This window comes from Mirounga angustirostris, unplaced genomic scaffold (genome assembly GCF_029215605.1).
Source record: "Mirounga angustirostris isolate CCGP_5_RB_7025 unplaced genomic scaffold, mMirAng1.0.hap1 SCAF_6, whole genome shotgun sequence".
In the NCBI taxonomy this organism is placed as follows: Eukaryota; Metazoa; Chordata; class Mammalia; order Carnivora; family Phocidae; genus Mirounga; species Mirounga angustirostris.
Window position 1 is genome coordinate 141,379,826 of NW_026991714.1, and position 15,736 is coordinate 141,395,561.

General features: G+C 37.3%; 1 protein-coding gene across 1 annotated transcript in view; it reads right to left on the reverse strand.

Annotated features, from left to right (window-relative positions):
* The window catches only part of PDZD8 (PDZ domain containing 8), an 80,048-nt gene that overhangs the window by 49,186 nt on the left and 15,126 nt on the right, over nt 1-15,736 (reverse strand). The window contains exon 2 of the mRNA XM_045878940.3: nt 5,661-5,786. Within this exon, the coding sequence (XP_045734896.1) occupies nt 5,661-5,786 (126 nt within the window). The remainder of the gene's footprint in view (nt 1-5,660; nt 5,787-15,736) is intronic.

The window sequence follows — 15,736 nt, forward strand, 5'->3', positions numbered from 1 at the left end:
GTATATATTATATACCTGTAAGTGTCTATACATTTATGTATTTGTTAACTGTCCACTAATGGGGCCTCTGATTATATATGAGTAGCAATGACTATACCCAACACCCAGATCTTGATTTTTAGTATTATTTTCTACTAAAAGGAACCAAGGCTCTTTGGAAAAATAGCGGATTCTAGGACTGAGACAGAGAAGATACAAAATGAACCTAGAACAATTGTTATACCACAGAGTGATAAAGACCTTTAAAAAAAAATAAAAAGAAGCAAAAAAAGACAAGTTTATGTCAGATGCAGCATACCGGAGCCAGTTTGAAGAGGCTCCCAGAGGCCCAATTCGGGACAACTTAGGCACCAAATAATTAAGGAGAGTCAAAGAAAAAAACAGGAATCCATGCATCCATGCTGATAATAGATAATTAGGGAATAAGGGAAGACTCCTGGTAATAGAGTAGAATGTCAACTGCTGTGGTTTTCTGTCTTTGTGTTAACATTTGAAAAAATTTTAAATGATGTATTTTTGGAACCCAGTAAAACAAAACACTTTAGAAGTTACTGACAAAATATAGACTTTAGAACAGTGTGACTCAGTGAAGAACTGACCTTAATCAGAATTTCCTATCTATAATTAGGACAGGCTATCCTAAATATACTGCTTTAGAGTACAGAACTCTCACACAACAAAATTTCATAGGCTTTGCATTCACCAACTACAAACTTAGTTTGTTTAAAATATAACTGGTTGATAAAATAAGCCAAAGAAAAGAAAATATATCTATTATATCAATGTCTTTTAACATAAAGATGTATATGACAAATCCCATCTAGAATTTGGTGCCAGAATTTCTTTTACCCTGAAGAACATGTATAGTACACCAGAAAATAAGAGCTAAGTAATCCATCAAGTTTCCTTTGCTGCCAGAAAATTGATCTTTTCTTCTCTATATGGTTATTTTTTATATAATTTATCTTCTATTTAACTGCACATGGGCATATATTTTCTCCGCAAAATACCTCAAATCCTTTAAGATGGAATGTAATTTATGAGATAAATTGTAAATCTAAAAATAATCTCAATATGATTGCAACACGAATGTTTAATTTAGTCTTCTAATAGCAGTGCTATGAATACAGCAATTGAGTTCATCTATGGTTAAAAAAATCAGCTATAGTCAATGCAAAAAAAATTCAGAATGACTGTTTTTAAAAAAATTTGACAAATACGAAGTGTTAGAACCAATTTTTACAAGTGAAGTTGTGTTTCTGCTCCCAAGATTTTAATCGGGAAATTCAAAACTATATTTCAGATAATTAGAAAATAACTTCCCTTTACACCGCGAGACCCTTTTAAAGCAATAAAATTCAAATTCCAGGGGGCACCTGGGTGGCTCAGTCAGTTAAGTGTCTGCCTTCGGCTCGGGTCTTGATCTCAGGGTCCTGGGATAGAGCCCTGCATGGGGCTCCCTGCTCACTGGGGAGTCTGCTTCTCCCTCTCCCTCTGCCAACTCGTGCTCTCTCTCAAATAAATAAAATCTTAAAAAAATTCCAGTTTTCACAACCAAATACACAAAGAAAAATATACTTTTGTTTAAAGATTTGTTTTCTTCTTGATAAATACTATGATTATATTAAGGCATAATAACAGAGACTACTGGGGCGCCTGCGTGGCTCAGTCTGTTGAGCATCTGACTCTTGATTTCAGCTCAGGTCATGACCTTTGGGTTGTGAGATAGAGCCCTGCACTGGGCTCCTCGCTCAGCATGGAGTCTGCCTGTCCCTCTCCCTCTGTTCCTATCCCTGCTCCCCCCCATCACTTGCGCAGTCTTTCTCAAATTAATAAATAAATAAAAATCTTAAAAAAAAAATATAGGCTACATCTGTCGAAGGCTTGCTATGCAGTAGGCACTGCGGGTTATGTACCTTTCTCTGATCACAATTACTAGCAAGGCAGCAAGCATCCTTGCCCATTCTAGAGATGTGCAACTTGTATAAGGACATACAGCAGTAAGAGCACATGGCTAAGATATGAACACAGCACTTTCCACCTCAAATGCCAGTATTATTTCCACAACTCCAATATTTTCAGTAAAGTTTGTTTTCTATGGATACTTCTGATTCGTTTCCTCATCGGCAAATGCATTTAAAAATGCATTTCCCTCTGTAAGTCTGAAACTACATCAAAATAAAGTTTAAAAAACGTCCTCACAACACAACCATTACTTCAAATTAAAAAGTTTAAGAAAGAAAAAGAAATCCTCATAGAAAACTATGGTTGTCTGGGGATAATGAGTTTGATGTTCTATTTTATGGACTTGGGAAAAAAATTACTGAAGTTCTATTATTTTTACCAGATTCAAGGTCAAGTTCTACAAGCCTAGGAAATAAGCATTCATAAGAATGTTAACCTAAAACTATTAACAATAGTAAATGATACATATGACATTATAACAACTTGAACATATACATCTCTTTCAAGCAAGAAAAATGTGAATATGCATGTCTAAAAGCTAAAAACCCAGGAAACTTTAACTCATGACAGCATGCTAATTTGAAACAACTTTATCCACATACAAATGGTCCACAGAAATGTTTTAATTTTAAATGTTTATGTTCTTGCGGGTCCTGGGTGGCTCAGTGGGTTGAGTGTCAGGTCATCTCATGGGTCATAGGATCAAGCTCTGTGCTCGCTGGGAGTCCACTTGAAGATTCTCTCCCTCTGTCCCTCCCCCCAAGCACATGCTCTCCCTCTCTCTAAAATAAATAAATAAATCTTTAAAAAAAATGTTTATGTTCTCTTAAAAATTTGATCATTCAATAATTTTATTCTATTTGCCTCAAACCTTTTCATATCACTAAATGAAGTAGTCATGGTAAAAAACATCTCAAGGGTCTTAAACCTTTAAGTTTCCAAAATTGAAATGATAAGCATTTTTTTTTTGTCCTCCCTCCAAAAAAAGGACACTTATTTTTTCTTCTACTTTCTTTACAGTGTCACTTTCTTTCTGCTTTAGAGTTTATATCACACAAAATGAGTTTACATTCAGGAGCAGGAAAAATTATTAAAATATAAATGCTTAGATTACAATAATATGTCCTCTTTAGTTTAAATCCTACAAACTTGGGATCCATCTGACCTGAGAATTCTACTTTTTATACTAAGAAAATAGTTTAGAAGAAAAACAATGTAAGTAAGATTTTAATGAGAATGAATGTTAGAATTCAATTTGAAGACAAAAAGGCAGGGATGAGTAGAAAACAGTAATTTATTCTTTCCTTCATAAACAATTTTAAGTAATCCTTAAACTGTGTGAAAATAACACAGCACCACAATACTAGGTAACTTTACATGGTGGGGTTTATAAAGATAGTGACTGGAAAACGCTTTAGATAGTGTGCTTCCTCCCAAGATATAATCAATCTATAACCCCACCAGCAACATTAAGGCAAAAGAACTAGTTTTTAAAAATTCCTGGCACACTCTTAAATGAATAAGTAAAATCTAAAAAAAAAGGGGGGGGCACCTGGGTGGCTCAGATGGTTAAGCGCCTGCCCTCAGCTCAGGTCATGATCTCCAGGTCCTGGGATCAAGCCCCATGTCGGGCTCCCAGCTCAGCGAGGACTGTGCTTCTCCCTCTCCCTCTGCCTCTACTTCTCCCCTGCTTGTGCTCTGTCTCTGTCTCTCTCTCAAATGAATAAATAAAATCTTTAAAAAATAAATAAATAAAAGTTCCTAGCACATTATCTCTTTATTACATATCATCTACATCATAGTAAACAAATGTATGTTGAATAAGTGAATAATAAATCTCCTTCAAGGCTATCTTTTACAGGTTTGGGGAGGGGTAGATGAGTAGGTAGATTCGGAGAGTTAAGAAATTCTGTCCAAAATTGCCCTTCTAATATTTAAAAGTTGCTATGACTATTTTGGAAAAGATAATCCAATGGTATGATTGTGAATCTACAAGAAATGTGAATCTACAAGAAAATTCACTGAAAGAGAAAAAAACATCTGGTCAAAATTTCCTTAGACACAAATCACTTGAAAAATGTCCTTCCTAATGTTAATGTGACAAACCCAAATTATAATTAGATATTTAATACTCATGCTTACATACGTATTAGCTTAGCCAATTCAAATTCAGACTTGTGAGAGCTGTGTTTTTCTTGTGTCATTTAACTGTACACTACGGTCCCTTTTACAAAATCTACAGCATATTTAGTCTTTGATAAGAGAATTCCTTTCAAACAGTCTTTCTGACATAATGATGTACAATACTGAACCATTCCAACACAAAACAAAAAAAATGTTTAGCACATTCTTAGTATACTTAAAATTAACCTATTAGCAAAGACACAAATATATTAGGTACAAAATATAACTGTGTACTCAGGCACTTGTTTTTATTATGGGCGGGAAATAAAAATAGAAGTGATAAGTACCAAATAAGTGGTATAAACAAGTGTCATAGAAATGTAGCATAAGGGCAGTACACTTGTACTTGAAATGATCAGGAGACACATTAAAGAGGCAGGTGTTGAAGCCGATCTAGGAAGTTTGGTTTCAAGAAGCAGAAAATGGGATAGGGCCTTCAGCCTGGAAAACAGTGGGGAGTCAACATAAGAAGCTTAGTATGGTAAAACATCTAAGGCAGGGAATAGTGAACTATGGTCCATGGGCCAAATCTAGCCCCCTGCTTGTTTTTGTGTAGCCTATAAACTACCATAGGTTTTCACAGTTTTAAATGATTGAAAAAAATTAAAAGAATATTTCATGACACACGAAAATTATGAAATTCACATGTAGAGTTTTATGGGTACACAGCCATACCATGTACTATGACTGCTTTCATACTATATGGCCGAGCAACAGAGACCATGTGAATCGTAAAGCCTAAAATATTTACTATCTAGCCCTTGAGAGAGAAAGTTTACCAACATCTTCCTTTAGGAAAACCTATGTGGCTGAGGCACTCCGAGTGAGGCGCTGAGAGGAGAAAAAAGCCAGAGAGGCAAGAGGGGCATGCAGACCATAGCAAGGATTTGGGTCTATATTCTAGTAACGGGGAAGCCATTAAAGAATTTTAAGTAGGAAAGTGAAAAGAAGATTTGCATTTTAAAAAGGCCATTCTGGTGGTTATATCGGTAACCAGTATTAGGAGAAAGGTAAGGAGGTTAGTGTGGTAAGTAGTTTAAGCAAGATATGAACACAGTTTAGACTATAGGGCAGGCAAAGTAAAATAAGGGAGGCTGGGCAAGATTATTTCTGAGATCCCTTTCAGCTCTAAAATTTTAAGAATCACAGGGCTTTCTAAGCATTTCTGATTGGTATTTCCAATTATCACATAACAAGTCTCAAAAATGTTATACTATAAACAGCTCTCCAATAGTTAGTAAATTGGAAATATGCCAACAGAGCATCAAACATTTAAAAAGTCTGGGAATCACTGAAGGACAAATGATCCTCTCCATTAGAATGCTTTCTTAAAATATGGTTTATATTTTTTGCAAGCAGGGAAGGACTAGTTTTATGAAATTTATGATTAAAGATTTACTGATCATACATAATAAATTAACACAAAGGGGGAACAAACACAAACATGCTTAAGTATATTTTCACTGCACTTTCTTTCCCATAATGTAGCAATGATGAAATAAAGAACATACCTGCTACATTCTAACAATGTAACTTTAAGGCGGCCTTCAGTAAGTGCCCATTGTTGTATATGGATATGCTCTTCTTCATCTTCTTCAAATCCTTGCGAAGTTTGGAATGGAAAAAACGGCTTAAACCTGGGAAAAGTAAAGATAAGTCTAAATTTTTGGACAATAAACACCATAGTTTAAAGAGTAATAACAAAACCTACCTGTAGGAAAGCGATGTAAAACAAAAACCTAATACTGCATGAGCCCTAAAAATCCAAAGCTTATCATTCTCCCCTACAACTGGCAGCAGATGGTGTCTTCTCTCTGGCACCCAGACCTCCTGCTTTTTTTTTTTTTTTTTTTGCATGCCCTCATTGACAAGGCAAGACACTTAGAAAAAAGAAAAAGAAAATCTAAAGACCACCATTAGGTCCTGAAACTTGGGTGGGTCAGGACAGTGATTCTTTCTGGACCAGATGGCAAGAGTGTTTCTACAGTACAAGATCAAAATTCAGAATGCACTGTTCTGGAAACAATATAATTCATAGTAATTAGTACATGAAAATGATTAATAATAACAACAATTAATGGTGGCAAAGGTATTCATCAGAATTGTCTACTATTTGCCAGGCAGTGTGTTAAGAGCTTTCCAAGCTTTCTCTTATGTAATGCTCACAATCCTGAGAGGGTGATAGAACCAGCTTCCCTTTCCAGATGAGAATAGTCAGCCTTATAAGTTAAAGGATTTGTTCAGTGTTACATGGTGGGTGGCAAAACCAGAATTCAAGCTAGTCTGACTCCACCTAAGCCCAAACACTTCAGTTACCTATGAATAACTCAGGCCTATATGTGCTTATTCTTTAATACTCTGGTTTTCATGGAGAAGCTTGTGCTGAGTTATGAACTACAGGCTTTAAAAACTTTAATTTGAAACACAATCCATACTCCTCATTAAAGCAAAGGACAAGGAAAATGAAGAGAAAATTGGGCTCGGGGGCCTAGTTTTCAATTCACCTTACACATTGTCACCAGACATGATGGCTTCTCACTAACCACACACAAAAAGAGACGGTCAAAAGTTCTTGGTTTCACATCCAAGGTCCACCACAATTAATCTTTCCACTGGCATTTTTCCTTATTAGAAAGAAACCTTCCTATATCGAAAGTGTAGTCACCTCATGTACTCTGAAGATACTATGCATATTCCTGCTTTCAGGCCTTCTGAACTAACTGGATGTTTTCCCTACTTCTCAAAGCCTAGCCAAATCCTAAATGCTTTTTGTAATCGGCTTTAGGTCCCAGATCACAGCAGAGCACATGCACTGCTTTCACTCTTCTTTATTTTGCAGTCACTTAAATTGCTGTGCATTTATGCCTTGAAATCTCAAACGTGACCTGGTCTCACACTGTTTGTACCCTTCAGGCAAATAATCAGGACTCAAGTATGTGTTGAGCTGATTTATAAAAATCCAACACTAAAAATGAAATAAACATTTAGAATATATTAATAGCCCACTACAGTTTATACCGGAAGATAGTGATAGAGGGGGAGAAATACTGTTTTACAGTTTCCCAATGAACAGGATAAAAGGAAAAACTTTTTAGGGAAAGATAAGTAGGTATACAAACCATGTTCAGTGCTTTTCTCCTGCTTCTGAATTAGGGGGCAGGCAGAAAGTCCTCCTCAATTCCTTAATTTGCATTTGAAGTCATGTGATTCAAACTGGCACCAAATTTTTAGAGGGAAAAAAATTAGGAACTAAATCTATTATGTTAATACATTATTGTAGTTGAGTGCTTTTAACACACAAGTCTTATGGCTCCTGTAGAACACATTACTGTCACTCCATAAAACATTACAAAGATCACTATACTATACACAACCAACTTTGAATGTAACAATCCAGCTAAATCACAGCTGCTCTATGAATCAACTTTTCTTGTCATATATAAACTTAAAATTCAATAAAAACATTTCCCACAGGTGTGTGACTTCAATGTTCTATGGAATAAAGTCTAACTTGGTTTATTAATGCTGCTAGCAGTGTTTCCTAAAAGTGTTTATGCCACAAAAGTACACTAAAATCACAAAACTGAATTCCATTTAAAAATAACACACTAAACAGTGGGATAAAGCTATTGTTCACCGAGCTAATAATAAAATCCACACATTCACATTCCCTAAGGACACTTGGTTTTCAAAACTTTTAAGTCCAAGGCTTTAAGTATCCCAAAACCCATAAAGAAATCTAAACAATAAAGCAGGCTACCCTTTCCTTTTACCTTCCCATCCTACCACATTATCCTTCCTCAGAATTCATGAACCTTTTCTTCTGTTAACCTATCAACTTAAAAATGTCACTGTCTTCTCATTCAAGCTCCCTGAATAAGCTACTTGTACGTCGTCCTGCAGAAGCCCTAAAAAACCAACCCAGAAAGATCAACTTCTGACGTGACAGCATGAAGAGCTCCACTGACCCCCTCTGCAATAAAACTGGTGGAAATTATTAAAATAAAAACAAAAACGTAAAAAAAACACGTAAAGCCTCTGAAATGTCCCTAAGGGTAAACAGCAAATGAAGGAACTTCTATTCAAGAAAATCTACAAAAATTTGTTAAGAAAGGTGTGAGTCTGTGGTGCCTAAACCAAGACCGCCCCCTCCAACAAGCTCAGCAAGGAAGAGATTCCACTCTAGGCTGCTGCAGCCAAGAACACAAGCGACTCACCTCCAGGTCACAGTCAAAGGGAGACTTCCTGAGAAGAGCAGGACAGCAGTGTTTCCCATCCAGGCTTCTGCCTCCTAGTACAGAGCCAAATTCCAGGCAGGTGTAGTCAAGAGATGGGAGCTCCCTTCCTTGACCCTGCCCCCATTTGTGGAATGGAGATTTCATGCTGGGCACAGTGCCCTGATCATCTTTGCTCTGGCTCCTGCTGCAATGGTCCTATGCCAAGAGAGGCAAGCCTAAAGCACCTCAGGCTGCTGCCACCCCTCCCCCACTCTTACCCAGCTTCTAGAGTGGGGGTGTCACTCACAGAGAAGCTTGCCATTGTTCCCACCCCCAGCTCCAGAACTGACTCAAAATTTTTGCTAAGGGGGCTGGAAAGGGTAAGGCATGCCATAAAAAAAGCTCCTGATCTCTTCCCAAAGGAACTAAGAAACTCAAACCTAAGGGGAAGGAGATTCATGGATTTAATGAAGATATAGCCTACAATAAAGGTTGCCTAGTTTACAGGAAATAAGACAGCTGGGCGATCTCTCCTGCGGTCAGAACAAGTATCAAACAAAGACCTCAGAAATTATTCCTTCAAAGAAGCCACAATTTGACTGGGTTAGATGGTAGAACAATATATGCCCCAGAGTACTGGTGAAAACAACAGGCACAATGGGGGTAGAGGGTAGACTTCACTAAAATAACCCAGGCAATCACTAAAAAACAAATAAATAATGAACCCTGGGAGGGGGGACCAGGGCTCAAAGTTGCTACAATATTATCTAAAATATTTAATTTCCAACAAACATTGTGAAGCATGCAAAGAACCAGGAAAGCAGATTTCTTTCTGACCCATAAAGCAGAAAGCAGGCAACACAAACTGCCAGTGAGAATGACCAGGTATTGGATTTAACAGAAAAAGAATTCAAAACAGCCATTACAAATATGTCCACGAAAAATTTTAATAGCATGATTAAAGAGGTAAAGAGAGTATTATGCCAATGCCACATCAAATAGAGAATATCAATGTATATTTAAAAAAAAAGCAACCAAGTGGGAATTCCAGAGTTGAAAACTAACAACTGAAATAAATTCACCAAAAGGGCTCTCAACCATAAATATGAACTGGCAGAAGGAAAGAAGTAGTGAATCTGAAGACAGAGCAACAGACGTTATGCAAGCCAAAGGACAAAGAGAAAAAAGAATAAAGAAAAATGAAGTAAGCCTTAGAGAATGTGGGAGATCATTAAGTACACCAACACACACATAACGGGAGCGCCAGAGGGAGGGATGGGGAGGGGAGAGGAGGAGAGAGAGGGAGTAGAAAAAATAGTGAAAGAAATAATAGAGGCAGCCAGTAAGCCCTAAAGCCACAAATTATAGGATTCCATTCATATGAAAATCCAGAATAGAGAAATCTACAGAGACAGAAAGTACATTAGTACTTAGGGTTGGGGTGGTTAGGAGGAGGATAGCTGAAGGGTAGAGGGTTTTCTTTTTTGAGGTGATAAAACTGTTCTAAGAGGGACTGTGGTGATGGTTATACATACCTGTGAACATACTAAAAATCACTGAATTGTAAGCTCTAAATGGGTGAATTTTATGGACTATGAATTATACCTGAATAAAACTGTTAAGAAAAATCCCAACCCAGTTTACCCAGAAAGAATTTCTTATTGTTGCTTTGATATGTAAATGCTTGGTTAGAATTATCTGATTAAATAAGAAACAAAACCATAAATGACAGCTCCGTTAAAATAACTTATAGCCCCTTTTAAGACTTATGAAAAAGATTAAACAGTTACCATACCAGGTACTGACTAAAAGTCACTTATTTGCTCACTTAATCCTTACAACCACCCCAAAACTGGGCATTTGCAGGTCTAACTAGGTCTTAGAGGTCTCACAAATACTACACACTGAAGCCAAAACTGGAACTTATATTAGTCTGCTAGGGCTGCTGAAACAGAGTACCACAAACTGTGTGGCTTAAAAAACAGAAATTTATTTTCTCATAGTTCTAGAGTCTGAAAGTCCCAAGATTAAGGTACCAGGAGGTCTGGTGTCCCGTGAGGCCTCTCTCCTTGGCTTGCAGACAGGCACATTCTTGCTGTGTCCTCTCATGGCTTTTTCTCTCTGCACATACATTCCTGATGTTTCTTCCTCTTCTTATAAGGATACTGGTCCTACTGGATTAAGGCTCCATCCTTATGACCTCACTTAACCTTAATTACCTCATGAAAGGCCCTACCTCAAACACCATTACACTGGGGGTTAGGGCTTCAACATATGAATTCTGGGGGACACAATTCAGTCCACAACAAAACTCAAATGTGACTCCAGAGCCTGATCTGACTGCTACCCAGTTTTCTGCAGGAATAATGCACTAAACCTGGCCTGAAGGTACCCAGCAAGGACACTCATGGTTTCACACATATTATTGTTCTTGATCCATAAAATAACATGGTGAAGCACAGTTGCAAATCATTTCTTCATTTTACACAGATAAGGAAACTAGTTCAGAAGAAAACAAAGAGACTGCTGGAGACTGCATCCTTTATTAAAAAGTTATATGAAAATAAATGCCAGCAAAATGAGGGCATAAAGCAAGAAAGAACAAAGTGATCCAGAAAACAGTGGATCCAAGTCCAGAAAGCAATGATATTGTACACCCAGAAGACAGGTATGTGACAAGCCAAGAGAGAGCTCTGTTGTGGAACAGGGGAAGAAGGCTCCAAGAAGATCTCTTGGAAATAAGGGGAATGGACAAGATAGAAGGAATGAGAAGGGAGAGGTTAATTTTTCATTTAAATCTTGAAAATTTGGTTAAGGCAATTAGGTAAAAAATAAAGAATTCAAACTTGATTATAGGGACATACTGCTTTGAATGGCACAAAGATTTTGAAATTGGAATATAGAGAAGGAAACATAAAACTGCATGTTAGGTAGCTCTGCAATAAAGAAAAATTATACAGACATAGTAACAATGTAAACACAAAGACCAGTCAAGGAAGACAACTCTGAACAGAATATAAATGTTATCAATTATATATAAATAAGCATATAGTTCAATTTATGAATTGAAAACAATGATATAACTAGATTAGGAGGGGCGCCTGGGTGGCTCAGTCGGTTAAGTGTCTGCCTTCGGCTCAGGTCATGACCCCAGAGTCCTGGGATCGAGCCCCGCATCGGGCTCCTCGTTCAAAGAGGAGCCTGTTTCTCCCTCTCCCTGCTGCTCCCCCTACTTGTGCTCTGTCAAATAAATAAAATCTTAAAACAAAACAATACAAAAACTGTATTAGGAGAAGGCAGAGGGAAGGTGAGAGAGGGTATCACCTAACTAAATCCTTACCTACCTCAGAAAGAAGTTAATCAACAGACAATGTCTGAAATTGTTAAATCAAGAACCGCAATATAACATTGTTGAGCAATATAGAGGTAACACCATAATTAATTAGCAAAGCTAACTTTACTGAGTACTTACTGTATAAAAAGCATTACGTTTATTAATTCTTAACAACAATTCTATGAGATGAGTACCATAATTCCCATTTTGTAGATGAGGAAACGGAGACACAGAAGTTAAACAGCTTGCTCAAGGTTATACAGCTAGTAAGCAGTGTAGCCAAAAAGAACCTAAGCAGTCAGGCTCCCAAATCTGTGTTCTTAATCAGTGCCTCTTAAAAGCTGTTAAAAACAGAAATAGTTACAAATGGTTGCTTCTGAAGAGTATGACTTAGGTGAGCAAAGTAGAGGGTTTAGGGAAGTGACTGCTGACTTTCATTTTAAGTCGTTCTGTTATTATTTGATTTTTTATTTGATTTTTAAATTATGTATATTAACTAAAATGAAAAGACAATACCAAGTGCTGGAGAAGATGTGAAACTGCTAGTGTAGACTATTAGAACTACTTTGAAAACTCTGTGGTAGTATTTACTAAACCTGAAGAGATACATAACCTGTGAACCAGCAAACCTACTCCTAGATATAGCCAATAGAAATGTCCACAAATGTGTAAGAATAATCATAACAGCGCTATCCAATGGTTCATCAACAATAGAAGGGATAAACTGAGGTACAATCACACAGTGGAATACTCCACAGCAAATACAATGAACTACACATCCATACACAATGACATGAATTAATTTCACAAATGTACTGCTGAACTACATAAAGAATCTAGAAAAACAATGAGCGCATACAGTATGGCTCAATTTATATAAAGTTCAAAAACAGATAATAAAAACCACCCCAAAATCAATGGCGGTAGAAGTCAAGATAGTAGCTACTCTTAGGCAGAGCAGGGAGGGTAGTGACTGGGTGGCAGGGACTTCCTGACTGCTGGTAATATTCTACTTGCTTGTTCTGAATGCTCTTCTCTTCACTGTGTAAAATGCACTGAATTTTATAATTAGTGCACATTTAAGGGGTGAGTTGTATTTCTGTAAAAGTTTAAAAGAAATACCATGTTTAATTTAAAAATGTACATTACTTTGGTAACATTTTAAAAATATACAGTATTTAACTTTTACACCTACAAGAGAAGCCAAGCCTTCTCGTATGTGGATCTGAATCTTTTTTAATGTCTAAAATGTTTTTTCTCTCAGATGTTTCTTCAAGAATGCTCTATAAGCACCCTGAATGCCAGCTGGTGACATCTCCATCACATGGTAGCAGTAAAACTGTTTGTAAACACTGTGATCTTTAGAGAAAGAGGGTTTACTACAAACCCAATATAAAAATAGTCTGAGGTCTAAATCTACTCTTGATTTCAGCATGGGCTTGTGTGTCTTTGCCAAAGTAATAAATCTGCTCAAGTTTTCAGCTCAATAAAAGGGAAAATTCATTAACAATTAGAGCAAGTAAAAAAAAAAAAAAGGCACCGCTATTTCACTGCATTGCATACCCTCTATCTCTAGAAATACAGGCAGAAGTTGGACGAGACTTGTCAAGGAGGGAGGGTGTCATGAAAACAACACAAAAGTTAGAATCATACAATCCCAACACCTAGAGATTTGTTTCAAAATAATCAGGGGAGGGGAGTGTGGGGAGACAGAGATGGTCAAAAGTGGCCATAAATTAATGACTGTCTGCTATGGATTATGGGGGTTTACTGAACGATTCTCTTAACTTCTGAGTTAAGTTTGAAATTTTCCATAGTGAAGAATTAAAAGAGGTTTTTTTCTGCATACTAAAACAACTTCAGTTCTCTCTTCCTGTCTCCTTTCTCTTCAATACTTTTTTTAGCAACATCATTTGCTCAGTTTCTACAAGTTCTATATATTGATGCCTAAAAGTAAATGAGACACCTTTTCTTTAAACTTCCTCCTCTTCTATTTTCTTACTGGCACTGTGGATTTCATAGACACTGGGGAACCTGCAGTTACATTATTTACTCTTTCCCTTCTCACAACTAATCCGTTCCACCTCCATTCCTCTCTGTTGTATTACTAAGATGTCTCTTCCACTGTTGTTTTGTGTTGCCCACTGGCCTGGCTCAGATTTTCACTGGTTACTTAGAAGGCTGCGGTTTCTGAAATTAGGTTTCCTCTTCTTAAAAAGAGTATTTTTAAAAAACAAAACAAAAGCCTGCAGTTTCTTTAAATAAAAAGCTACCTCATAGGACTTTTACAAAGATTTAGAGAATTCACACATGTGAAACACCTAGTGGAGTTCCTGGCATGTATCAGACGCGCAGATTCTGGTTTTCTTCCGAGTCTTATCAAACTGGTTTCCCCTTTACCTCACTGCATCCCTAAAGTTACCATACAATGTCCTGATTCAGTTCCTTTACTTCTCCCACCAACACTATACTTCTATCCCATCTCCCTGTGTCTAAAAAACTGGTCAGCTCAAATGTAATCTCATGCCTTTCCACAAATGTGCTTCCTTGAGAATACAGAGACCAAAGTTAGGCATTCAGAGACTATAGTCTTATTTCATGCTCAGGAATACAAACGACACCACATCCTGCCCAAGGAAGAGAGTAGAACAAGCAGTTCTCAAGAGGCAGTTGGGAGTTCTGTGTGGTTCCTGCCTTTCAGTCTGACAGTCGTGGCTCTCTCACATTGGGAACTAAACAAAGCTAAGTGTGTTCCAAACTCTCCTAAACCAAATACCTGGACTAGACAAAGCCGGGGCGATCATTTTCAAAGCATTTCATTTGTCGTTCTTCGGAGGTATCTTAGTATTCCTTTAAATAGCGAGTTCCCCTGCTGCATATAAGTATCATTACAAAACCTCAACTGGCCATAACCTTTCTGGCACACATTATTATACAAAGCGTGGCACACTAACACAAAACTACATACAAGTTAGAGAGAAAACAAAGTATGAGTGGTTCAAAATACTCTTTTAAGTTTCTATCTTAGTAAACCATGAAACTAAATTGCAAATTTTCAATTTTACTTAAACAACTTGATATTACATTAAAAAGACAATTCATGAAGGAAACTCCTCCATGCTTACCAGGGTTAGCATTGCCATATTATGTCTCCTGAGAGACTGTTTGCCTGCTAACCACTTATAACTAGTCCCCCCTGGTAAGCTCCTTCCACCATTCAAATTCTACTTCCGAAAGTCACCTCCTCTCTGTAAACTGTCCCCTCCACCCAGTATCACTTCCTCACCTGTGTTCTAAAAGCACTTTACACATACCTCTACTATGCGCCAATCACCCTGTTTACTTGTCTCTTTCTCTCTATAGCTTTCCCTTCACACCACCCCCTCTTCCCAACTAAATTGTGAGTTGCCTGGAGAAAAGAAACATACATGACAGCTACTGGAGAATAGTGGGTAAGAGCAGACTTTGGAGCTTGAACATAGCTTGGCTTGGAATCCTGTTCTGCCACTTCCTAGCAACATAACCTTGAGCATACTCGGACTTTAAGCTTCAGTTTCCTCATATGAAAAAGGAGGATAATAATTACACCCAGCTGACAGAGCTGTTATAAGAATCACGTGAAATAATAAAAAGCATTTGGTATCCCTTACTCCTCAGCTTCTTTTTGACAAGGCAGTTTAAAGCAGTGTTAAGCACACAGGTTTTAGAGTCAGTACTTGGTTTTGAATTTTGGTTCTTACATCTGCTAACTTTAAGACCTTGGGCAAGCCGCTTCAACTTTGAGAGCCTCAGTTTCTTCATCTGTAAAAGTAAGATAATAATTATTACCTATCTTATAGGGTTATTGTAAGGATTAGATGAGAAGGTTCACATAAAGCATTAAGCACTGGGAGGTGCTCTAGAAATATTTCCTATCAAACTTTGTATTTATCTATTTTAAGGTTGGTCTCCTAGAGACCTAACCACAGAGCAAACTCCTTCCCTTCCACAAAGAACCATTTCAGGAGTCAGCATTCACCAAGTATGATGTTCAAGG